General features: G+C 40.1%; 1 protein-coding gene across 1 annotated transcript in view; it reads left to right on the top strand.

Annotated features, from left to right (window-relative positions):
• GNB5 (G protein subunit beta 5) overlaps nt 1-27,383 on the top strand; it is a 1,344,368-nt gene that overhangs the window by 951,631 nt on the left and 365,354 nt on the right. The window contains exon 9 of the mRNA XM_044078823.1: nt 17,098-17,194. Coding sequence (XP_043934758.1) covers nt 17,098-17,194 — 97 coding nt within the window. The remainder of the gene's footprint in view (nt 1-17,097; nt 17,195-27,383) is intronic.

Genomic DNA, 27,383 nt, shown 5'->3' with positions numbered 1-27,383 from the left:
TAGCAAACAGGTTGGAGGGGACAGATCAACAAGGTTGCTGTATGCAGATGATGTGGCATTACAGGCAGACTCTGAGCAAGAACTTCAGCAAAAGATAAGGGAATGGAATGCAAAACTGAAGGCACATGGGATGAAACTGAGTACAGACAGTGGTGGAGTTAAAAAGAAGTTACAAATTGAAATAGATGTGAAATAATGGAACACGTTAACAGGTTCAGGTATCTGGGAGGGGCGGGTGAGTAGAAGAGAAGTCTGAATGAAGAGGTCAAAGCTAGAATCAGAGAGGCTGAAGCTACCTGGCAGAGCTTGTCAGGTGTAGTGTATGACAGAAGAATGCCAAAGAAGCTGAAAAGTAAGATGTACAAAACAGTGGAGCAACCAGTATAACTGTGTGCTAGGAAACCTGGACAGTAAAGGCAGAGTAGTTGATGAAGCTAGAGGTGATGGAGATAAAGTGCCTGAGATGGGTGGTAGGGTGTGCACTGTAGGACAGATGAAGAAATGAGGACATAAAAACAGAAGCCAAAGTATCTCTGATTGTAGAAAAGGTTGAGGAGGACAAATTGCAGTGGTTTGGCTACATGTGCAGAAAAGCAAAAGACAATCTGATGAAGAAGATTTAGGACAGACAAGAAGAACACGAGGAAACAAGGGTATCCAGGAAACAGTGGGATGGATTATGTGAGAGAAGACCTGTGGCAGTCGAAGATGTCAGGGGAGTGGCATTGAATAGAGAGAGATGGTAACAGATGGCACTGCACCCCAACGCCATGTAGAAAATGGGAAAAAGTTTTTGATGATGATGATTCTAAGGGACCGTGTGTCAATCTGCTTGGGCTCTCAGGTGACTTTTGCAAACTGTCTAAAATGTTTATTTCCCCCATATTGTCTTTTAAGGCAGTTTTCAGTTGATGAACATTTGCATGTAGCAAATTCTAATTCAAATAACATGAAGGTTACTCTGCTTATCACCAGGAGCTTAAACACAAAACACCTGACCCTTAAAGACATATATAATTACCGAGGCTTGGTTTTAGAGCATTGATATACTTCTTCCTTATCAGGGAATTGAACTTGTATGTTCAGGACCATAGGGAGCTGGGTGGTAGGATGCATACCCATATTTATCAGAGTGCCCATTGTCTCATGTCAGATATTGAATGGTATAAGCCTAGTACTCCTTGAAGTATGAAAAAACTGCCTACCGTATCATTGATTACAATGCAGAAATAAGTAGGTAAAGCACAACACATAGATCAGCTTTAAAAGAAAAAGAACACATTCATTACCCTCAATTAAAAAAAAAACTCTCCCACATTATAAATGCAGTTAGTATTAAGCAAGTATTAAGTGAAAAAGTATTAATTGAGACCCTTAGGTAAAAAAGCAAACGGCAAAATTACTTACGAACTTAGAATTGGTTCCAGTAACAACAGTAACCACAAGGCTTTCTTTAGTTACATTAAGAAGCTCAGAAGTAGCATGCAGTCCTGCATCAAACTCATCTGTCATTGTATATCCCACTCTGACCCAGGAACAGATTCATGTTTTTAGATCGACTTCCTGAATGTGAAGTCCCATAACATCTACATCAGAAGGTTGAACTCGAAAATTAAAAAAAAAAACAAAATCAATTGTTTCTGTATGTGGAAAGCTTCTCTGCACCCCCTGCTAATTATATATACTAACTCTGAGGTCACATTACAGCAGGGAAAGGGCCAATTCCCTGATCGCCACCATAATGTGATCACACAATGCAGGTTCCCCATTTCTCCCTGTATGTTAACATTTCTGACAAGAGTTCAATGTTCCAACACTCGGGTCTATATTAGAACACCGAACATTCAAAATTTTGAGTATTCTAATATCAAACTCTATGAATCGAAAATTTAAAACATCGAACATTCAGAACACATACATACAACACAAGCACACCAAACAAACAGCAATCCACACACATACACCTAAACTCTTACACCTAACCCTACCCTAAACTATACATACACCACTAACTATCCACTTACCTTAACCCAAACCCTAACCCTAAGGTCCGTCACTATCGCACAGTCACCTCACCCACGCCCTAACCCTAAGTCACCTACCCGGCCCTAACCCTCACATCCACACAATCGCACACTTACCTGACCCGTGCCCTAACCCTAACTCGCCTAACCCACCCTAACCCTCACGTCCACACAATCGCACACTTACCTGAATCCAACCTGTAACTTTCCACCACAGCACTGAAAATACCAAAGCAACAGAAATGGACAACCAAATTCTTTCCCTAGGAAAAAATTCAGTTTTCTGTTTCTTCAGTATTTTCAGCATTCGCTGAAAACGGATCGATATTAGAGCACTCGACATTTTGAACATTCAATGTTCTAATATAGACCCCAACACTCAACATTTACATTTGTCGAGATATTATGCGCCCCCCAGAAGCCATCAGCAATTTACTTGCCAATAAGTTTAGCTTCATCATCACACCTCCCACATACTTTATTCCTTCCTCTCAAATTCTGTCCTGACTACCACCTTTGATCATGTTACTTCTGTATTTTACAAACAACTAACTCCATGGTCACTGAAAAGCTATGTGGCTTGCTAGTTTAGTATCAAGCAAGCAATACATAGCACACACAGCCCAATTTCTTCTCAATCTATTTACTCATAATCTATCCACAAACTTTGATCCTGAAACTTAATGAGAAGCCGTAGTTGCCCCCTTTCTAAAGGGTGGCCCTACAACAGACCCCATTAACGTTAGGCCTATTAGTCTCACTACCATTATCTTTAAACTGTGGAAAGCGTTATTGCCGATCTAATTAACAGTTTCATAAATAACCTCCATGCCCTTGACCCTTATCTGGATTTTTTAAAAGTAGGCCATAATTACTTAGCTTTAGATAAAAGATAGGCTATTCACATTGCTGACCTAGACCTTGCTAAAGCTTTCATTATCATCTCCCATTTGGTCACCATAAACAAATTAGATGGTCTGATATTTATATGTCACATTATTCCCTTTCACAATTTGAAAGTCCGCAAAGATCCCGTGTTAGAAAAATCGCTGGATTAGGGCTCTTAGGCCACTCTAGTCCACTAAAGTCTTTGACTATTCCACCTCTTACAAGCTCCTTAAAGGTGATCTTTGTCATGCATTTCATGCTACGACAGAACCCTTACAGTTTGACCTGCTACACCTTCACAAATTCAACAGTTCTTCTAATACTTTCTCCAAGGATGTTAACCTTCAATATAAGATAAGCAATACCTGTTGTTGTGACAGTTTTCTTACCAAATGCATCCAGTGCTTCTAAAATAAGACTACTCATCAGCACACCATTAAATCCTTCAAAGAACACCTCAACAAGTGGATGGGTAACCATAAATTCATGCAATCCAAAAAAGAACTCGCATGACAGGCAGGTGCACAGCCAAAATGGATAACTCAAAGTCAAAAAGGCAGCCAGCACCCAGAATGAAAATATCCATTAACCATTTATTCATGTGTTCTGACCCAAACAAACTGACCGGTTTCGGCACACAGCCTTCTTCAGTGATAGCATAACATTCCATCAACTGACTTAATATAGCCATGGAATAATTGGATAATAAGAAAATAGGTGAGGATAATTACCCATTTAAAGGTATCAAACCAGAAAAATAAAATTTTTTACATAAACATAATAAGAACAGAAAACTTAATCAAATCTAAATATCTTAAACAGTAAAAAGCATGCTAACCTAACTTAGCAACTTATGAATAAATTTATTTTATAAATGATCATTAAGACCCAGGTTAAATAACCCCCCAAGTCTAATAATCCAGGCCTTTTCTTTGCTGTTGAGCATATCGTGCCATCCAAGTTTATTAACATTGTCACCCCTGATGGCATCAATGATTTGAAACTGAAACTTTGCACTGGTATTAGACAGTACATGTTTATATAAAGCACTAGATGGATGTTTGTTCCTAATGTCACTAAAATGTTCTGACATCCTGATTCTCAACGGTCTTCAGGTCTGCCCAGTATAAAAGGCAGAACAAGAACAGGTGGCAAGATATATGACCCAATTGGTTCCGCAATTGCCAAAACATCTAGTCTCAAAAGTTTTTGTTGTATTCCTGCTGGAGAATTGTTTAGATTTTCTCTTATAAACACAAAATGAACAATGACCACAGGGAAAGGAACCCCTTAATTGGTCACCAGAAAGTGTAAGTTGTATACCACCCATATTTCTTTGTCTTCCCTTTTTATGTAAATTCAGATACGATCCCAAGGTGCAACCTCTCCTGTATGAAAACTGGCAATTCGAGGCAAGAATATTGGCTAAGGTTGGATTGGCTAGTAAAATATTCCAATTTCTTTTAATCACAGTTTTAATAACATTAATGTTCCTGCCAAATGTGGTCACAAATCTAATGGGCACCACCCCTGTGTTGTTTTTTTCTTTGTAACTAAGCAGCTCATTTCTATTGAATTGTTCCGCCCAATTATGTGTTGACATAATATGACCCGATTTATAACCTCTAGCCTTAAATCTGTTCTTTAAGTCTTGCTGATAATGTTCGTAACTTGCCTGATTGGAACATATCCTTTTACTTCTCCAAAATTGAGACTTGGGAATGTTTCTTATGATATGTTTTGGGTGTAAACTATTGGCATCCAACAGGGTTGTATTGTGGGTATTTTCTAAAAATTTTTGTGTCAAGTGTATGATCAATATTCCTAGAGATAAAGACATCCAAGTATTGTTTCACTATATTGCATATTAAGAGTGAATTCAATACCCCACTTGTTGTCATTTAGGTATTGAATGAACTCCAATAGATATTCCTGATCAGACCTCCAAATGAGCCAGCAATCGTCAAGGTAACTGTGCCAGATGTCCAGTTTCTCTTTGTAAATATTATGGGCCTTATCATAGATAAGCTGTTCCTCCAAGAACCCCATAAATAGGTCAGCATATATTGGTGCAAATGATGCCCCCATTGCTGTGCCTTGGACTTGCCAATAACAATCCTGATGAAAATAGAAAACATTCTTGGTTAGTACCTGTTCCACCATGCAAAGTATCAGAGTATTAAAACCCGGTGGGTAAAGATTACCCTTGACCAACCAATATTCAACGGCCTGTAATCCAGCCCATTGTGGAATATTCGTATATAAAGATTTCACATCAAGGGTGCACATCCACCAGCTGGGCTCAAGTTGGGAGTCTGCCACAATTTGTAGAAATTCAGTTGTCTTTCAACCTGGATCTAACTAAATTCAAAAGAGGTTGTAAATGTAGAGTCAGGAATTCTGAAAGTGGTTCTGTTAAAGAACCCCTGCCTGAAACAATAGGTCTACCAGATGGTTTAGTTAGATTTTTATGAATTTTGGGCAATAAATAAAAAGTTTGTCTATGTGGATCAATCACTGTTAATTGTTTCTGGGTGTTTTTATCAATAATTCCCTCTTCAACAGCTAAGTCCAAAAATTAATCTAGCTCCTTTTTAAACCTATTGGTGGGGTCTAAGGGCATAGGGATGTAATGCTTATTATTCCATAACTGTGTTTGTGCCTCAGAAACATATTGTTCCATATCCATTACCACCACAGCACCCCCTTATCCATTGTGGTAATGACAATATTGGGATTATCCCTCAAATCCTTTACTGCCTGGAATTCTGACTCTGATAAATTGTTACCCAGTATGAGTGATTCCCCTTGTTTAAAGTGTAGGTCCCTGATGATGTTGTCTTGAAAAATGGTGACATGTTTGTCCATTGGTGGCTGGAAAGTGGATTTTCTAAAATGATAACCAGTAGATCTTTGAGAATTATCCTTATCCCCAAAAATTATTTCAAGTTAAGTAGACGACAAAATGACAACACATCCTGTACAAAATTATATTCATTGACAAAAAAGCCAGGAACAAAAGATAACCCTTTGCCAAGTACCTTTAATTGTGTTTCAGTCAGTTACACAAAGGAAATATTATGCACATTTTGATGACCATTTATTTCTGTATCAGTACATCCAGTAATGTTTCCAGTATTCTTGACTGTATCTGTGCCTATGTTTTCTAGCCCCCCCCCCGTGTCGCTTAACCCTAAAGGGTGATCCATACTTGTTGTTTTCTTATATACTGGGGACTCTTGAATAAGTACATGTTCAGGTTCCATGGTGGAGGATTCCTCCCCTGACGTACTACTGAAATCTGTCTTGGACTTTTTAGGTATAGACCTTGGTCTCTTTTTCCTAAATCTTGTTTGTCCTGAATCCCCCTCCCTGAACCTCACATATTTTTTAGTTCCAAACGGTTTCCCCTCAGCATAATCTGTAACATCCCTTTGAAATTTGTGTATTTTCTTATTTTTTAATGTTTGTTCCAAAGAAAGTAGTTCTTTGGAGAGCTTAGATAAGCATGAGTTGTAAACTGTTTGTCCCTCAAAGGGTTTAATAATTTCACATAGTGTTTTAATATCTGCAACACTAATGTCAATAATTCTCTCATAAAAAGAAGTTAAAATCTCAACAAATGCCATTGTTGCTGTGTATTGGGCTTTCACCCATTCCTCATTCAATTGTTTATCAGGATTGTTAACAAATGGCTGAGTTTTAATTCTAAGTCCTCTAAGTGTTATATGTTTGGCCTTATAGACCTTAAACAACCTTAAATGCCAAACATTGCTTCTGAGTTGAGTCATACTTTTGGTCAATTTAAAAAAACAATCCCCGCAGGAATCCCCTGGGTCTTTCACTGTACCATCATATATACAAATGCCTTCCTCACTGATACCAAAAAATCTGAACATCATCCTTATCTGAGGATAACCCCTGTAGAATAGTTATCAAATCCATTTGTACACTGTTATCTATACAGCATTTATATAAAGTGTTTATCATGACTAGAAAAAAAACTTTTATAATCAATTGGATAGTGCAAACAACAATGTCCATACACCAATGATATGTCTATAATAGAGGGGGCAAATGACACACCACACTAGACAGTGTAAAAAGACTTGTCAATAATCAAATATATCAAAAATCCCAATACAGCCAGTAGGGTTTTGAACATTTTCCACTTATAATTTGTCCAAAAATTCCCATTAATCTAGAGGTCTAAAAGAGTTATGCACCCATGCTCTTAAACATTCCTGTGACTATTAAGCCCCCACAAACAATTTATGAGAAGATTAAGTTTTCTGTTCTTATTATGTTTATGTAAAAATTTTTTTTATTTTTCTGGTTTGATACCTTTAAATGGGTAATTATCCTCACCTATTTTCTTATTAGCCAATTATTCCTTGGCTATATTAAGTCAGTTGATGGAATGTTATGCTATCACTGAAGAAGGCTGTGTGCCGAAACCGGTCTGTTTGTTTGGGTCAGAACACATGAATAAATGGTTAATGGATATTTTCATTCTGGGTGCTGGCTGCCTTTTTGACTTTGAGTTAACCGTAAAGTCATGCCTCTCCTGTCCAGCAGTGATGTGACTGAACTCTCCAGTCATAAACATATTATGAGCCTATGATCTACAGACTTAGTATAGACATCCTTTGGAAGCCATGATGACACTAAGAAAAAAATGGTACATATTCATAAGGTACTAAATTATGAGCGGAAGTGGCAACAGTTATTACAAGTGTGAACAATTTGGGAACAGCTTGTTATGTGATTAGAACTCTTATTATTTATTTATTTTTTCTGAGAAAGAGTTGAACACACAGTTTATGAGCACTTGTGCAAACATATGATCATTCTGAAAAACAAGAGAGCAGGCGCAACCACAAAGGGTTTTCTCCTTTTCCTGATGTAAAGGGATTTAAAAATTATGTTAAGTAAAGGCTACAAGGGCATAACCTTGTATAAGGAGATGCAGAACTGTAATTTTCTTTTTACCTTCAGCTTCCTTGTTTTTGGAAGGGCTGTATTTCAGTCTGTTGACTTTTAGCTATTAAACAAGACTGTTTTATTCATGTGTTTGTTAACTGGGTAATCCCAGTTGACACAAGTACTCATTTTCCGGGGCAGAAAGTACTTTTGTGAGTATTGCTAAAATTGTTAAGTATGTGTTGCATCTGGATTGTATGGAACAGTACCAGCTAAGATGAAACATGCCATTTGCCATGTATAAACACCAGAAACAGAATTAATTTGTGCCCCATTGTTCCATGATGTGAGTATATATTATTTCATTTGCATCCATTACATGTATTAACCTTATTATTTTGTTTGTCATTGCATCCTTTCAGCATAATTTTAAATTCTTATTTGCTCAGCTTGCTGTTGTACATGTTTTCATCCATTTTCTGAACTTAATATCCTGGTGAAGGGTGTAGAGGTACCAAACTAAAACGTCTTCTGTGACTGTCTCAGCCCACGGTGAGGAGTTCCTAGGTATTCCCAGACAAAATTGGAAATGTCTATGATCTTTTCCATGGTCTTCTAGCAGTAGACATTTACTGCTGTACCTGAAGTACAGGTCACCTGTAGGGCAGTTTATAAGGTGCTCAAACCATCTTAGATGATGTCTGTCAACGTGCAGGAATAGATCCTCCAATTGCTGGGCTCATCACTTTGTGTTAGAACATCAGCCTAGATATCCTGTTATGGAATCTAATTTCTGCTGCTTGTATTTGAGATCTCACTCTGCCAGTCACTACCTCAAACTCTGTGACTATATCTGAGGATAGGGATGTAGTCTGATCATTAAATGTTTTCACCTTTATTCACACTTCAGCATCAGTCTGTTATAATGCCTACAGTACTGCTACCACTGCAGCTGTTTTCTGCTTAGCCTGTCAATCCTATTCACATTCGCTTATGAACATGAACACAAAATATTTAAACTCTACCACCTCAGTTAGCTGCTACTTTCTCACCTGCATTGAGAAGTCCACTCTGTTTTTTGACTAGAATCACATCTGGTTTGGAGTTGCTGAATTCCATCCTGCCCTGTTGACCATCTGCAGTGATATGCTCCCATGCCTGTGAGTCACCTATGGCTAAGCCTGCTCCCATACCTGTCACTCACTCATCTAAGATGCTAAGAGGACCACATCAACTGCAAGACTTTGGCTGCACATTGGCACCCTGTCCATGAAAATCACAAATAAGAAGAGAAATGAAATACCCTTCATGAAGTTTAATTAGAAGTTATGTACCTACCATAACGTTCCATGTTAGTTGTCTTCTCTCACCTTCTTTCTTGCTGGATGGGTTCGGAGCCGATCCTCGGCTCCAACTCGGCACTTGCTAAGCTCGAGAGCTAATTTTACCAGCTCGAGGCAACCCTATATCCCATGATGCAAGGCGGAGACTACCCAGATCTCGTTTGGTAGCTAAAGAAATAGCAATATTTTCTTCCAACTGAAGAGGAGGAAGAAAAATAACAATACTAAATAACATCATAACCCTCTAGAAAGGATCAACATAATCTAGTGGCACTAGAAGTTGAACAGCTAGAAAAAGGTAATAACCTCTTAATAAAAGATGCATAATCTTCCCGGTCTGACCAGGCTAGGGGATGGAGGTGGACGCAAGAAAGAAGGCGAGAAGACAACTAACATGGAACGTTATGGTAGGTACATAACTTCTAAATGTTAAGTTGTCAATCTCGCCTTCATTCTTGCTGGATGGGACCGCGTCCCTAGCACCTCTATCCTGGGTGGCTCAATGGAACAGACTCTTGAGAACGGTGGAACCAAAATTCGCTCTGTCTCTGGAGGCCAAATCTAATTTGTAATGTGAAACAAAGGTATGAGGAGAGGCCCATGTGGCTGCTGCACAAATAGTGTCTATTGGAAGTCTAGCTTGAAAAGCTGTAGATGGAGCTAGAGCTCTGGTAGAATGGGCTTTTGGGTTAGAAATCAACTCTTTGCCTCTGAGCTGATAAATGTAAATGATCACAGAAGACAGCCATCTAGGTAAAGTTACCTTAGAAACTGGAAGGCCTTTCCTGTTCTCTGCATAGGATAGAAATAGTTGATCAGATTTCCTAAAAATTTTAGTCTTGTCCAGATAATATCTGAGCTGACGGTGAACATCGAGATAATGTAACTTTTGTTCCGCTCTATCAGAATAATTCGGGAAAAATACTGGAAGATCAATGGATTGATTTAGGTTTGTCTGCGATGCCACCTTTGGTAAGAAAAACGGATTAGTCCTTAGAGATACCCTGTCTTTGTGGAATATTAGATAGGGAGGGCGAATACAGAGAGCATGAAGCTCAGATACTCTCCTGGCAGAAGTAATGGCAACTAGAAAAAGTGTCTTCCAAGAAAGCAATTTCAAAGAACAGGCAGCTGCAGGTTCGAACGGGGGAAGAATCAAGGATGTTAAAATTAAATTTAGATCCCACTGTGGTGGGGGGTCTCTAATCGGAGGTTTCAATAAAAAGATACCTCAAAGGAATGCCTTGCAAAGTTTATGTGACATAATGTTGTGGTCCAAAAACCTATATGAAAATTTGAAATGGCTGCCAGTTGAACTTTCACTGTGGAAGAAGAGGATCCTGAATGAAAAATGTCAGCTAGGAAGTCCAATACCGAATGAATTGGAGCAGTATAGGGGTCTATGTTCCTAGCTTTTGCCCAGAAAGAGAAACGCCGCCATTTACTAGTGTAAATCTTTCTGGTAGAAGATTTTAGGAAGCTACTATGATATCCCGTACAGGATTAGAAATCATAGGAAGCCTGGCTAAGGATGGAAGTGGAGCAACCAAGCAGTGAGGTTGAGAGAAGGTATGGATTGGTGCAGTTGACCCGACTGGTGGGTCAGAAGATCTGGAACCGGGTCCAGATGCCATGGCTTTACCAAGAGGTAATGATGTAGGAACGGAAACCATATCTGTCGAGGCCAATAAGGGGCAATGAGAATCAACTTGGCTCTCAAGGCGGTTGCTTTCTGAATTAGCTGAGGTATCAGCGGAAAAGGGGGAAAGGCATAAAGAAGTCCCCGGGGCAAATCTTGGGTTAGAGCGTCTCTGGGGGGATGGCCTGGAAGAGGGAAGAGAGAGAAGAAGTCTGGGCATTTGCTGTTTTGAGGTGTAGTGAAAAGGTCGCAGCAAGGAAGGCCCCACTTCTGAAAAATCTATTCCGTCACTGACTGTTTGAGAGACCACTCATGAGGCATGAGAATAGCTCTGCTCAATCTGTCCGCTATGATGTTGGATTTCCCGGGGATGTGCATTGCTATCAGAAACCGGTGAGAGGAGATTGCCCATTGCCAAAGTCTGAGAGCCTCTCGACACAGTGGATAGGACTTGGTTCCGCTCTGTTTGTTTATATACCACACTACGGACATATTTTCTGTTTGGACTGCAATAGTTCCCAGGGGAAGAGAGTCGTTGAAGGCTTGCAACGTTAAAAGCACTGCTCTCATCTCCAGAACATTTATGTGCAGATGGTACTCGAAAGGTTGCCAAGTGCCATGGACCATTCTGCCCTGATAATGCCCCCCCACCCGATCAGGGAGGCGTCCGATATAACCATGGCAACCGGGGCAAGAGGAACAAATGGTCTGCCGTGATGGATTTGAGGGAACGATATCCACCAAGTCAGATGTCTTTTGCAAGTTGGAGTTACTATGATCTCGTGACGCATGGGAAGTTGTTGAAAAGACCACTGGGTGAATAGCATCCATTGTAGAAGACGCATGTAAAAGCGGGCGAGGGGAGGAAGTGTTATGGCAGCCACCATAAGACCCAGTACCTTCACAGCAAATCTGGCCTGAATTTTGTTGCTGAGAATAATCACCTGGACATGTCTTTGAATGTCCAAGATCCTTTGGTCTGTTAACTTTGCTGAAAGTTGTACGGTGTCCAATCTTGCGCCTATAAAAGTAATAGATTGACAAGGCGACAAGGCAGATTTTTTGAAATTTATAGAAATTCCTAGCCCTCTGCAAGTGTGAATGGTGTAATTTCTGGCTTGGAGAAGCTGATGCCTGGTGGTGGCAGTGAGGAGCCAGTCATCTAGATATGGAAACACCTGGAATCCTTGACGTCTCAGGTGAGCCGTAACCACTGCCATGCATTTGGTGAACACTCTGGGGGCTGTAGTGAGTCCAAAGGGCAGGGCTCTGAATTGGAAGTGACTGGTCCCCAGCCGAAAGCGGAGAAATCTTCTGGAGCGTCTGTGAATTTGTATGTGATAGTACGCATCCTGAAGATCTATCGAGCACATCCAATTGTCCTTGCCCAGAAAGGGCAGAATGGACTGAAGCGTGACCATCCAGAATCTTGATTTCTTTACAAACTTCTTGAGTTTGCTCAGATCTAATATTGGTCTCTAGTCCCCTGTCTTTTTTGGAACTAAAAAGAACCTTGAGTAGATTCCGGATCCTATTTGGTCCGCTGGGACTGGCTGGATGGCTCTTTTTATTAGCAGTTTTGATATTTCTAGTACTGCTAGTTCCCTTAGACCGGGTGGAACGTCTGGAAGGGTTCCCTTTTGTTGAATTGGGGTTTGAATAAAGGGAATTTTGTAACCCTCGGATATAATTGACTGTACCCATTTGTCTTGAGAAAGGGAAAGCCAGGCTATTGGGTACAGCGATAATTTTCCCCCGACTGCCTCTGAAGGCGGACAATCAGGCAACATCTCAGGGATGCTGGAAGGGTTTGTCAGAAAGAGGCTCTCTGCTACCCTGATTCTGCGGACCACCTCTGCCCCTAGGGTGGCGTCTATTATTGTTACCCCCTCTGCCTCTGGGGGTAAACTGACTTCATGCATCAGGCGTGACTCCTTGAGATTTGCAGAACCACATTTTCCCTCCCTTCTGTCCTTTGGGGTAAGGTCTAGAAGGGGTGGAGAAATGGACTCCTATGGCAGAAAGAGTCTTGCGATCTTGTTCGCATCTAGTCAAAGTGTCTTTCACTTGAGGTCCAAACAAGGTCGAGCCATCAAAGAGGGAGTTTGTGAAGGATGCCTTGAAGGGGTCTGCAAAATTACAAAGCCGCATCCAGGACTGACGCCTTAAAGCCACTCCTGTGCCTGCGGCCCTACTCGCTCCATCAGCTGCATAAGAAATGAGCCGCATGGAGGAGTTAGCAATGGAGTTAAGGATTCCTAGCTTTGAGCTAATCTTATCCTGAGACCCAGCAGCTGACGGATCCTGTAAAACTTCTCCCAACTCTTTAAGAACATCTCTTTGAAGGCGGGTGAAGTGGCATAAGTAGTTCAGCGATCTCATGGGAAAAGTCGCTGAAGAAAAAATCCGCTTACCGTACCTGTCCATAGTCCTAGAATCCTTGTTAGGAGGATGGATAGGCACTGAAGGATCAGCTAATTCCTTCTTGGTGGCAGCAGCCACCACCATGGCATCAACTGGGACACCCTTTGTTAAATATTGTCTATCTTGTGGGGCCGTAATAAATTTTGAAGGCCTCCTAGGGATAGGTTCCACCGAATCCGGAGCCATCCATGCCTTCCGAGCCACTACCTCCATGAGAGGGTCGAAAGGCGGAGACACCCAGGAGGTGGAGGGTCGAGATCCGAATGCCTCCAGGTATACTGACTCGTCCTCGGAAAGATTAAGGGAGGGCCAGTTCACCCTCTGCTTAAGGATTTCAAGGATGTCTGAAAATGAGACATCCTCAGAGGAGGACCTTGGGGATCCCTCCGACTCATCCAAGTCAGTATCTGATGTAGTAGACTCAGAGGAGTCTAGATGTTTCCTCTTACATGTCCTCTTACGCGGGGGTTCCCCTGACGGATCAGGAGAAGCCTCGGAAGAGGAAGATATTCCCAATGGGGAAACCTGAGGTGTTGGATCTCTGGGTCCGGGAGCAAGAGAGTGGGAAGAGACATCAGCAGGCACTGTAGTGGGAGGAGCTGATGGAACTGTCCGTTGACTAAGCCCAGGGGCTAGTACACTCCTCATCACCTCGAAGGCTCCCCCGTCAGAGAGACCAGAAAGTTCCTGCTCCGAAGAGATAGGAACCCCAGGCCTCACCAAGAGGGAAGGCTCCGAGGCAGATGTCGGGGCCGAGCTCACCAATGCCGAAGCTCCGAGAGGGAGAACGGGTCGGACAAGGGTCCGATGCCACTCGCCCCCTCGTAGCCGACGAGAGAGACCAGATGCCCGGATCCCTCCAATGAAGGTCTCAAGGAGGAAATCAGAGCCGAGGACGATGGAGCCGAAAGGGGTGGTATCGGCTCCGAAGTCACAACGGTGCCGGTTCCGAGGAGCTTTGGCTCCGAGCTCTGTAAGAGAGTCGAAGGAGGAATGTTTGGTGGATGTGAAATAGCTACCGTCTGTTGAGATGGGCTATGGAGTATTTGGGCCAATGCCTGAGACTTTAATAGTCTACTCACCACTCTCTCGAGGTCGTGATCAGACAGCCTGGATGACTGAGAAGAACGGCTCCGATGGCTCCGCTTCGAGAGCAAGGGTGATCTCGGAGCCGAATGTATAGATTCCACTGAAGGGGATCGAGATCTCTTTTTAGAGATCAATGGAGCCAATGGAGCCGAAGATACGTCGGCTCCAGCCGGAGCCGATACTGAGTGTCTGGATTTGACAGTATCGGCGCCGGATGGAGCCGATACTGAGACTGGTAAGGTGGAAGGATCGGCTCCGGCTGGAGCCGATCTCAAAGCTGGTGAGGATGAAGCCGACAGCTTGGAAGTCTGAGCCGAAGGCTTAACAGGTTTCGAGGGCTTTCCCGGTGCCGACTTAGTCGGGGAGCTCTCGGGCTTTAATAAGCACCTTAATATCAGCTTATTTTTTCGCTCTTGCAGGACTCCTGGGCTGAAAGCATGACAGATAGCACAAGAGTCCTGCAGGTGCGAAGGTCCCAGGCAATAAACACAAGAAGTGTGACCATCTGTCAGAGACATCTTCTGACAGCACGAGTCACACTTCTTGAAGCCTGAGACCTTAGTGTCCTTCGACATAACTGTGTCGAGGAAACACAATAGTAACACACACACACAAAAACACTCAGTCCAACAATTTAAAATAAACAGGGATAACACACAGTCATACACAAACAATCCCTGACAGGAAAAAATTTAGGGAGGGGAAGGCCTAAGGCCTAACTAGGGAAAAGGGAATAAATTACTCGAACAAAAGGGAACACTGACGGGAATAGGGCTAAAGTAAGTCGTTAGGTTAACAAAACACAAATATATATATAAATTTAAAGGGGGGTAGACGAAAAGTCTCAAAAACTGTTCACTTACCTAGAGCTGGTAAAAGAAGGCACCTCGTTAGCGAAGCGGCAAACGAGATCTGGGTAGTCTCTGCCTTGCATCATGGGATATAGGGTTGCCTCGAGCTGGTAAAATTAGCTCTCGAGCTTAGCAAGTGCCGAGTCGGAGCCGAGGATCGGCTCCGAACCCATCCAGCAAGAATGAAGGCGAGATTGACAACTTAACATTGATCATTTGAATGTATTCAGCTCAGACTAAGAATTAACAAACATGGACAGCACATGGCGCTAGACTGCTGGGCTGCAGCCCCAACAAAATAAAATTACTCCTTTTGTTTTAATTTGTGTGTTTTGTTTTCTTAAAAAAATAGGTGGCTTTCCTGTTTCAGGACTTTGGCTCAAAATTCCAGTTTCTGTTTAAAAAATGCAGCTGACTCAACTGAGCTATTTTTAAAACAACCTTGAAATTGTGTGTGCGCCTCCATGCAGAATAAAGCAATGGATCTTTATTACCGGACCTTCTGACATTACAGGGACAAACATAAAAGGCTGCTTGGCATATGTCTGAAATACATAGTGCAAAAAATCTGGACAGAACCAAGTATAATGAAGGGGGCAAAGGACCATGAATAGGGACAGATTTTCAATATTGCTGTTATAAACTTGGAAAGTTTCTAGAGTACCAGATTTTACATTAACAAACATGTTCTCAAGGGTATAAATTCTGACATTTCTCATTGTTTAGTGACGTCAGTCCTCAGCGATTTGCCAGAAACCCACAAACATTTTATGAGGAACATACCAAAAATTTGAGGTACAAATCTAGCCATTCTGTGAGAATCTGGAGAGTTGAGAAGTATATGCTCAGGCTGCTAGGTGAAGCAGCCTTTCTAATTGACTCAGACTGCATCATGTAACTGATGCCTAAGGTAACTTGAATGACAAATGAAAGAGAGAGAGAAGTGACTTGTAGTTGGGACTGCAAGCATGAAAAAAACTGTTTTTTTAATAAATACACTTTTTATTTGAACTTTTGATCTTCACTGCCAGCCAGCTTGAAGGATGGTATGTATTTTTGATAGCTGATTGTGTGTGTGTGTGTGTGTGTGTGTGTGTGTGTGTGTGTGTGTGTGTGTGTGTGTGTGTGTGTGTGTGTGTGTGTGTGTGTGCGTGTGTGTATCTGTATGCACGCATGAACATGCCAATGGTTGCATCTGGTTACAATGTATGCTTCTGACAACAATGAAATGGAATACATTTATGTGATCATTATTTAAGCATTTATTCATTCATTTGATCACATTAAGACATTTGAGGTGTGCACAGTAAGAAAAATAACTTTAAATGGAGGGCACAGAGGTAGTCTGTGGATGAAACTAACTGAGGCATTGATCTGGCCTGGCAGAGCTAGTGTGCTTGAGTAAAGTTCAGTAATAATGAAATAGTGTCTAGCACAGTAAGCCAGAGCTAGTATTATAACAAATGCTACATTTTAGTTCTGGCACCTGGTTTTCCCCTCTTTTTTCAATGAAAAGTCTCCTTTATGATGTGATGTCAGGTAGAACACTGTAGTGTAGTCCCACTCAGTATTATGATGAAGCAGCAAACCTTAATTTAAACATTGTTAATGTGTGTACGCATCACAGTTTTAATACACCTTTCATGTTAATTGTACATGTATCATCCTTGGAATTTGCTTTGCTTGTTGTTACTTGTACATGTCATTTGACATTTTTTTATTAACATGGTATGTCAGTTATTGTAAGATAAGTTAATACAGAGAACTGTCTTTCTGCAATATGTCGATACTTTTTAAATTTCTGGCAATCCAGATGGAGTTGATGCTAAAGTTTGATTTAAACAGAAAGGTGTGCATTGTATAGAGGTACGTTAACATAGTCGATACTAACTACTTGTCTATTTTTTACCTTCTAGTGTCGTCTTTATGACCTTCGAGCAGACAGAGAAGTAGCCATTTACTCGAAAGAGAGTATTATTTTTGGGGCTTCAAGTGTGGATTTTTCTCTAAGTGGTAAAGTTAAAAATCCTGTCAAGTTTTCCTGATGTTTTTTGAAACAGTCAAGCTAATCTATTCTTACTGTTTGAAAACATAACTGAAGAATTTGCTAGTAAAGGAATACATTTTTTTCTGCAGTCCATGTTGACAATTCAAAGCCATGAATTCTCAAACAGAATTAAGATTTTATTTATTTACTTATTTATGCATTTATATTTGTTAAATAGGTAAGTAAATTGTCTGAAAGACCCTTTTCCGGCATGACCTGTGCTTAAGTTGGATAACTGGGTTGCACTGAATCAGAAATCCAGTAATTCACTAACATTAGAGAACATATGGTATATTATTGTTATCTGCTACTCAGATCCTGTACAAGTAGTTGAATAACCCACCAATAGCAAAATTGACAAGTCAGAGTTGTTGAACAATGCATCTGCTAAAATTCTGAGTGACATTTATTTTTATATATATATATATATATATATATATATATATATATATATATATATATATATATTTTTTTTCCCCAGTGGAGGAACCCTTCCCCTGTACACTCACTGAGCTGCACAATTATGGGTGAAAGAGAAATGCCATAAAAAGGGTAAAAAATTTCTTATACGGTCAAGTTGTGCTGTATTGCTGTATAATGCAAAACAATTCCAGGAAATTAATTTTTGAGGAATTGTGATCAGGGAAACATGATTCCCGGAATTACATTTTATCAAAATGTACAATTTCTTGTAGTGCTGCTATACCACAGCAAGTCTTTCTCTCTCTCTGCCAGATGTTTTCAACATAAAAGTTTGGCACCCATTATTGCTTTTTTAACTGCCCTTGTAGACAGAAGTGGGGTAGTAACATCCCTGCTCAAACCAAATGTTCCTTATCACTCTGACACCCACACACATTCTCTGAAGAGTGGTTTGTCCTTAGCAATTCAAAACAGGCAGTCAGTAGAGTGTTTTTATGGAGATGTAATACAGTTGGTATCCAACTTGTTATTTAAAAAAATATTATACAAACTGTTTGGCATATGACCCAGCTTGATCTTCAATGTAAGTTGCAGTAAATGATTACATTTATTACTGTGAAGTAAACTCAAAAGTATTTTCAGATGTGCAGTTTGATGCTTGCACAGCTAGTGTTAGTAGCTTGTGTTTGTACATTACTTTAAACAAATACTACATGTGGGAACTTGACTTTAGCTTGCAGTTTGCAATGAATGTGTGTATACCTCAAAATATGTAAGCATTTCAACATTGAAATGTGCACTGGTTAACCTTAATTGCCTAGTTCTGAAACTGTTTGTTCCAGGGACAACATAACCTTAAATATGTCTGTGCATATAAGTATGTGCTTTCAGGAATTCAGATGTAGTGTCCCATAACTATTTTAAGTATTTTGATTGATGTAAGTTGGTATACTTTTATTCGTCATAGTAACCTTTCCAAAACTATTTTAACATTAGATGCAAAAAGGAATGGCTTAAGGGTGCAGAGCGGTGCAGAAACTACAAACGATAAAGAATAACAGCTGCACCAGAACTTACACACCGAAAATGTATTCTTAAAAACGAAAAACATACATAGACGTAAGCGCTCTGGTTGCTTCATCAGACAAAATGACTATCTAACAGACCCATAATATCGCAAATGTAGATCATCAGCTGACATACAGTAATTAAAAATCAAATGTATACCATGAATAGAAGCAATAAAAAATTAAAAAATTATTACATATTTCTGTCTATAGCTATTGAACATTATTAAAATCAATACAGTATATAGTATATATATTTATAAATACAATCTATATAAAAATATATAAGTAAAAATGTGAAGAAAAAGTCTGAATGTGCAGAGAAAAAATATATGTATGTAAATATATATATATATATATATATATATATATATATATATATATAAACTTTATTATTTAAAAAATGATATACAAAACTGTTGTTATACATTTGATTTTTAATTAATGTATGTCAGCTGATGATCTACATTTGCTATATTATGGGTCTGTTAGATAGTCATTTTGTCTGATGAAGCAACCAGAGCAGTTGTGAAAGCGCTTATGTCTATGTATGTTTTTCGTTTTTAAGAATAAATCTTCGGTGTGTAAGTTCTGGTGCAGCTGTTAATCTTTACTATTTTAACATTGACCGAATTATGACACACTTGGTCACAAAGGGCATCATTTGGCAGATTTTCTTATTTTTGTTTTATGCATTACTTACTATTCATTAACTTCTTGCTTGTTAGTAGCTCATACTTTCTGACAGAGTATCTTTTCAAATTGCTGAAGGACTTAAACATTTCATGCATGATACTTTACGTATCCCTACTGCTTTTCTCAATCTTTATGAGCTTTCTTCTTTAATCAGACTGAAATGTGTTGACCATTGACGTAGAAAACAGACCAACAGTTGGCAAGAGTAGATTTGAGTATTGCAATATTGATTTCTAATCCAAAGTTTAAATAGGAAAGAGTGAAGGTAGCAACTGCCATGGGTAAAAGCTGCCAGGGGGTGCAGTCAACAATTGCTGATGGAATGCAAGTGGACTACTAAAATTTATGTAAGAAGCCATGGGATATAATGTGACTTTTTAAATGAATGCAAATGCTGCATTCCTGGAGTTCAGTGTGCTAGTAACTGTAGCAAACAGTGAGTAGCATTCCTGGAGCTCTGTGTGCTAGTAACTGTAGCAAGCAGTGAGTAGCATTCCTGGAGCTCAGTGTGCTGGTAACTGTAGCAAGCAGTGAGTAGCATTCCTGGAGCTCAGTGTGCTTGTAAATGTAGCAAGCAGTGAGTAGCACTCTTGGAGCTCAGTGTGCTGGTAACTGTAGCAAGCAGTGAGTAGCATTCCTGGAGCTCAGTGTGCTTGTAAATGTAGCAAGCAGTGAGTAGCACTCTTGGAGCTCAGTGTGCTTGTAAATGTAGCAAGCAGTGAGTAGCACTCTTGGTGCTCAGTGTGCTTGTAACTGTAGCAAGCAGTGACTAGCATTCCTTGGAGCTCAGTGTGCTTGTAACCTTAGCAAGCAGTGAGTAGCATTCCTGGAGCTCAGTGTGCTAGTAACTGTAGCAAGCAGTGAGCATACTGCACGTGCAGTTCAGAGTGGAGGACTTTTTTATTGGCCTGTAACCTGGGGAAGACTTTTTTGTTCTTAACATTGTGTTAAGGATAGTGCCAGTCTGGGAACTGCCCAGGGTGTCAGATGAACTAGCTATGGCTCTGGACTAAGTATTCTCATAACCAACAAAAGAGAAATAGTTTTCATGGAAGGCTTGTTATGTGTTAGTGCCATTGCAGAACAAAAGGATTTATTTTAGCAGAAGCCTGTGCAGAATAAGTGGATTTTTCTTAGTGGAAGCCTGGTTATGTGTTAGTGCCAGGGAAGAATAAGTGGATTTCTTTCCGTGGAAGGCTGGTTATAGGGTAGTGTCAATGCAGAATAAGTGTTTTTTTCTTTATTGGCAGGCTGGTTATGTGGTAGTGCCATGAATAAGTGTCTGGTTATGTGGCAGTGCAAGTATAGAATAAATGGATTTCAGCACATGGCTGCAGGTTTTTTTCAAAACCTAGTCTGTCAAGAAATCAGTCCTCTTTTTTCCTCCCAGAGAAGTAAAACTCTCCTAAAGAAACTGAACACATTCTTCTGCCTGGTGTTCCACTGAACAGATTCTTAAGTTTTGGTCTTTTTAATAAAAAATGGAAGCTTAATGTCGGTGCTGCAGATGAACTTACTCTGAGCATTTAATTCTGATAAATTATTTCAGTGTCTTGCTTACTGCTTTTTTCTAGCCAGAGAAGTAACTCACCTGCCAACCGATGTCTCCTCTTCTGTAACTGTGTTAAATGCATTCCTTTCCACTTTCAAGGCAGGTCAGGTTCCTTAATCACATTCCTTAGCTTGTGTATGATGATACGTTCATACTGCTTTACTTCCTTCTTACGTTTACTGCTAATATGGATATCCGTGTCATGACAAATGTATGAAAACTGATGAATGAAAGGCAGGCTTAATGGGTGTCACTTCAAATCTTATGTGTCTTAACATTTCAAGTGAAGCAAAGTATTTTTAAATAAAAATGCATTCAGTTTTTAAACTAATGAAACTTCAGGAATTATACTAGTGATTGTTTAAAGTAATTTCAGGTAATTATATGTTTTTGATTTTCTATATAAAAGCAAAAGTGAAACCAGTACCAAGTACAAAGCGTAATAAGGTGACTCACAGTACAATAAGTAGTATGCATAAAAAGAAATGTGAATTATGTTGAATGAGTGGGTGACTGTTCTCAGAATAACAATCATAAGGCCTTCTTTAGCTATGTTAGAAATCTGTGTGGAAACTCCCAGATATGCTCAGAATTAGTCCAAAATGATACAAAAATCACTGAACCCACAGACATTGCAAACATACTGGCAGACAGGTTCAGTGAAAATTTCTCCCCTCCTTCCCCCCCCAAAAGGAGAAATATCTATCCCAGCAGAGTGTAGCCTCCCAATCATCTCAAATGCCCAGGTGAGAGCTGCTCTCTCTAAAGCTAAAAACACAGCATCAATAGGACTGGATGGTGTCCCCGGCTGTGTGCTACACGAACTCAATGAGGAACTAAACCCACACATAAGGCTGCTGTGTAATCTTAGCCTTACCACAGGATACGTACCCAAAGAGTGGCGTACGGCAACTGTGGTCCCACTCCACAAAGGCGGTGCTTCTACGGACCCTGGTAATTACCGCCCCATAAGCTTAACAAGCCTGGTCTGCAAAGCTATGGAGAGGATCATAATGGAACTCATAAATAAAGACATAGGGGACCTACAGACATTGGATCCTACCCAATTCGGCTTTGTCAAGGGCAGATCATGCCTCTTGAACTTGGTCGACTTTTTGAAACAGTCACCAAGGCCATTGATGAGGGTAAGGCAGTTCACACAGCCTACCTTGACCTTGCAAAAGCTTTCGACACAATACCCCACTCGGGTATCATAGAAAAGCTCACCAGCTTAAATGTAAACCCATATGTCACAAGATGGGTTGCAAACTGGCTCAAGGACAGAACCCACAGGGTTAGAGTTGCTGGTGCCATGTCAGACTCCAAGCCGGTCACAAGCGGTGTCCCACAGGGCTCAGTCGTGGGCCTCCTCTTGTTCGGCATCTACTTTTCAGAAGTGCAGGCAAACATAGGAGGATTGTGGCTGACAAAGTTTGCAGATGACTGCAAACTGGGCACCATAGTTGAAAATCCATCAGACACAGATATCCTTCAGAGAGGTCTCATAGAAACGGAAAACTGGTGCCAGAGCCATGGCCTTAAGCTAAACGCCAAAAAATGTATAGTCATACCCTTTGGTAAAAACAAGGTAACCCCAAGTTACCACATAGGTGGCAATCCATTAAGCACAGAAGAGGTTATCACGGACCTGGGGACCCAAGTTGACAGTAACCTTTCTTTTGACACTCACATTGCCAAAGTGGTTAGGAGACCTTCTACATTGCCCACCTGATTATGAAGGGATTCACATCCAGATCAAGGGAGGTCATTGTTCCCCTGTACTCTTCACTTATCAGACCAATGATTGAGTACAATGCCCCATTCGGAATGTATCTTAGCCGACACCTGCAGCAATTGGAAAGACCCCAAAAGTTCCTCACCAAAAGGATAAAGGGGCTCAAAAATATGCCATATGCTGCCCGACTGAAGAAACTCCAGCTCTATTCAGTCGCATACCATCTGCTCAGAGGTGACCTGTGCCTGACATACAAGGCCATGTCCAACCCGGAATTAATGGACATGCTCCACCTCAAAAAATCCAAATCCACCAGAGCCACAAGAGCAAGAGACTTAAACCTCAACACGGATATAAATAGGACGTGCTGGAGGGACAGATTCATCACCCAGAGACTCCTGATGCTGTGGAACAGAATCCCGGTCCATGTGAGACAGAGCACCTCGCTGGCTCTGTTCAAGAGGAATCTTGACCAGTGGATGGGAGATCGTAGGTTTACCCTGGGGATCATCTCTGTATCACTGCTGGACAGAGGCACAGCAAACTAATGGGTATAGTATTCTTCAACCTAAGGGGTGGTGAAAGCCACACAACTCTGGCTAGGCTTATAAATGCCCTAGGGCAGATAGCCTAGTATGAACCTATGAACCTATGAACCTATAAATTCCATGAACTCTTTCTTTTAACAGTACTGAGACAGCCTAAATTCTATGAATCTGCTAGCTAACGATTTCCTAGAACATGGAAGAACAATACCCTTATCCTTATAGTTAATTTCCTTTCTTACAAAACTGTCCTGAATTTTAGGTAGGAGTTTTGTCTCATTTAGAAAAGAAGAAATACCCATTTCATCTCTGCATATTAGATTTTTAATACTACTTATCTGCTAGCTCTTGTTTATATCTATGGATATATATATATATATATATATATATATATATATATATATATATATATATATATATATATATATATATATATATATTTCTGCAGCTGATGTCAATAGCAAGTTTAGCAATCTCTGAAAGTCTTTTACTCAGCTCTAATCATTTTCCTGCACACATTCTGCTTCCAGTTGTTATAGATATCTCCCCATCAAAGACTATCATGTCAGAAAATAAATTCTTATTGTTTATTGACACTTGCTATCAAGGGGGTACCAATGGTACCATTAGGTCATCAATTCTCCTGTCAATCATGGTTTGACTAATCACAAAAGCCTTTCAGTTAATTATTTGACCTTTCCTGTAGAACTTCCAGTGAACATTTGCAAAAGCTCACTGATGGTGTTTGGCCCCCAGTCCAAAGCGTCAACATATACAACACTTTTGTATTTCATAAATCTCTGGCTCTTGTGTCCCCCATTTCAAAAGACAAAAGTATCTTGGGAATCCTTTTTGACCAGCATCTAATCTAACACATTGAGATCCAAATCTTTAAAGTACATTCTCAGCAGAGTTTCCTAGAAAATTGCCAATTTGATAATGATTGAGGCCAGATATTATATTGCCACCAATGTTTTACTTCCCAGACAAAAATACAGTCTTTCTATCATCTCACTCTACTCCTCACAAAACACAAGTCAGCTACAGTCATCTGAAAAACAAATTCAATGATTTATTCATGTGTCTACCATGAACAGCATTAGACTACACACTGACTGAAGGAAAATGACTGTCAGTCAGTGTTACAACTATTCTTCTCCAAAACACACTTACAAACTATTGCATGAAAAGTACTTCCCACCTCTTCTCAATCATTGCATCTCAAAGCCTTGTTATACTCTGACTGCAGCTGTAATGTTATCCAAGTACAGACTCCACTATTTACTCTCATTACCTGTGAAGGATCCTTCTCCAAGATTACCCTCATATCTCGGAACTTCCTACCTGAAACTGTCCAGTAGACTGATGCTCTTAAAACATTAAGAAATATTTAGAAGTTAGTAATTCACAATATTCATCACCAAAGGTCTCATATTCCTTAATATCCTCTTTGTTCTTTTCTTGCCAAATAAACTTCCCCAGTTTCTTTGCATCTAACACACTGACCGCGACTTCCCCAAAGAACCCTAACTGGACATCTGTGAACCGCCTATAAAAGCCATGCACCAAGATATATATCTCTGGCACTCCATTAAACTTCACCTTCCCCAAAGATCCATTATTCTATTCCACAGAAATATCCTTTTTCCAACATTTGAGCATCCCACCTCTCCTTATTGAAGTAGATCTCTCTCCCCTCCCTCTTTCTTGTCTTACTTCCATAAAGTCTGTTTAAACGTTCCTCTGCTGTATAATTTTACTCATCTGGCATTTTGTACTTTCTAGTTATCATCCCATAAATATGTCATACACATCCATTACTTTTGCAAATCTTTCACTAATAATGGATAAATGTTTTGCAAATTTTTCCCTAATAATGGATAAACTTCTAACATGAACATTTTCCTTCATTAACCACTCTGTTCATTTTCCATATGAAGTCTGCTTTCTTGTTCATAATATTCCAAGAATTGTGCTCATGTTACAAATGTAACTACCCCCCTTTCATCGTACCTGCTCTCACTCCTCTGTCCATCACTGCTTTCATTAATTTTGCTGCTCACTTGCTTCCCCAATGGTGTCACCATAACATTACAAAATAGCCTCGGATTTCTTCCTTTCTAACAAAGTCATTCTCTGTCCTTTCTATATCATTCCTTATCTTCGTCCTAACCTGTCCTGTTTCTGTTCTCATAAACAAACCAAACAAATTACCAGGTAAAAATTACAACTTGACCTAAATGTACAACTAACTGCATAACAGAATGGTCTGCATTGGCTTACTGACCCCAGTTTCACGACAACTGGTACATCACATGCCAGCTTACAATTGCATACTGTGCCACTATGATGTATATATAAACTATTGGACAATAGATGCTTTCCTGAGGGAGCTGTGCCCCCATGAACATCCCATTGCGAGGATTCTGTCTTGTTCTTCCTTTATGTAACTGTATTACCTGCAAGGTTGCGCCATCTCAAAGAAATGGTGAGACATATATTTGCCTATTCTGTAAGTTGGCAAACTCTCGGTGGTAGTACATTAACAGATTGGGGTATGGGGCAGCCCTCCATGTTACAGAGTGAAGGGAAATGCAGTCCATTTTCAAAGATGCTAGTATATTGGTATTTTTCTGTTAGTTTTATAAGGCTGTCATCAAGTCAGGTGGAACTCTGCATGCTGTATGCCCAGCATTGAGGAGTTGGATGTTGGGTAACGCAAGTAGAACTCTTACATTTTTACTTAGATGCTTAATTATTCCATATGCACCTGCTTGAAAATTGTTATTATTAGCTTCTAACTAGTTACTGAACACAGACCACTGCAAACAATAACCTGTAGTCACAATCCTCAGTGAGAACTGAAAGATAGCTATTGCGCTTTTTACTGTTTGGTTCATTTTTCACTATAAAGGGGGAGGTAATTCAGATGAATTTAGTCCAAGGCATCCTTATGTTACAGCATTGACTGATGGGAAACAAGAGAAGTTAGATGAAGACTGCATAAACGTGATTGTAGATTATTGCCAAAAAACTATAACTCTTAGAGGAGACACTAGGACTTTACCTGAAAAGGGCTTTGTATTACACGTGTAGCATTATTCGGTGGGTCATATTTAGTACAGACCATGCTTAAATAATTCAGAGATAGACGTGATCATAACTGCATCATATAAGGGGGAGTAAGTATTCCAAATGATGGCTTTTGCTGAGCGGTTGAAGGTTAACTATACTTAGAGTTTGCAAAACTATTCATAGATAATGCGCATACATTTAGGAGCTGTGAAGATGAAATCAATGGTGAGGCAAAAGATATGGTGCCTGCAGCATATATCATAGTAGAAAAGAGTGTGGCCTTCCTATTTATTGTATCAAACACTGCTAGGAATATCAGGGCTCCATTACAGATCTCACAGCTGCCAAAAGCACCATTGACTGACATTGTTATGTTTCCAAAAAAATGCCATTTTGTAATATTGATAGATGATTACTGTTTGCTCTCAGTAATTAAAGTAATATATTCAGCATTGCCAAATTAAGTCATACTAATTCTGAACAACACATTTTCTGTGTCTGGGATGACCACTGTCATGAACTCTGATAACCTCCCCCCATTCAGTAGCATTCAGTCAACAAACGTTTTTGAAAGTTTTGAAATTCACCACAAAAAGATTAAAACTTTTCAGCCACAAGCCAGTGGTGGGATTAAAAAAAGATCAAAGCCTAACGGTAGGAAGCTAATAAAACAGCAAATGTCAAAACAGTTCTGTGAAGTCTTGAAGTGTATAAGGATGCAATCCACCTCAACATGAGTTCAGCTAGTTTACTGTTCGCTCTCGTAAAATAGTACGATTCCTAGTGTTACTGCAACCTCTTTATATATGTGTGTATGTAGGTACTTATTTATTTATTCAGGACCCTTTTCAGCCATGACCTTGATGAAAAGGGCAGCGGCACATATAGTATATTAATGGACAATTTATAGTTCCCAATTAACCAGAATGTTTCTTTTGAGAAGTGGAGGAAACAAAAATACTTAGAAAAAAAAACATGCAGACATAGAAAGGACATGAAAACTCCACAAAAACAGACCACAAGTCAGAGATGAACCGTGGAACCCCTGACACTGAATTGTGA

The sequence above is a fragment of the Protopterus annectens genome, chromosome 7.part1, assembly GCF_019279795.1.
Source record: "Protopterus annectens isolate FY-2018-M chromosome 7.part1, PAN1.0, whole genome shotgun sequence".
NCBI lineage: Eukaryota > Metazoa > Chordata > Ceratodontiformes > Protopteridae > Protopterus > Protopterus annectens.
The sequence above is the reverse complement of the archived record's forward strand: the minus strand, read 5'-3'. Positions and strand labels throughout refer to the sequence as shown.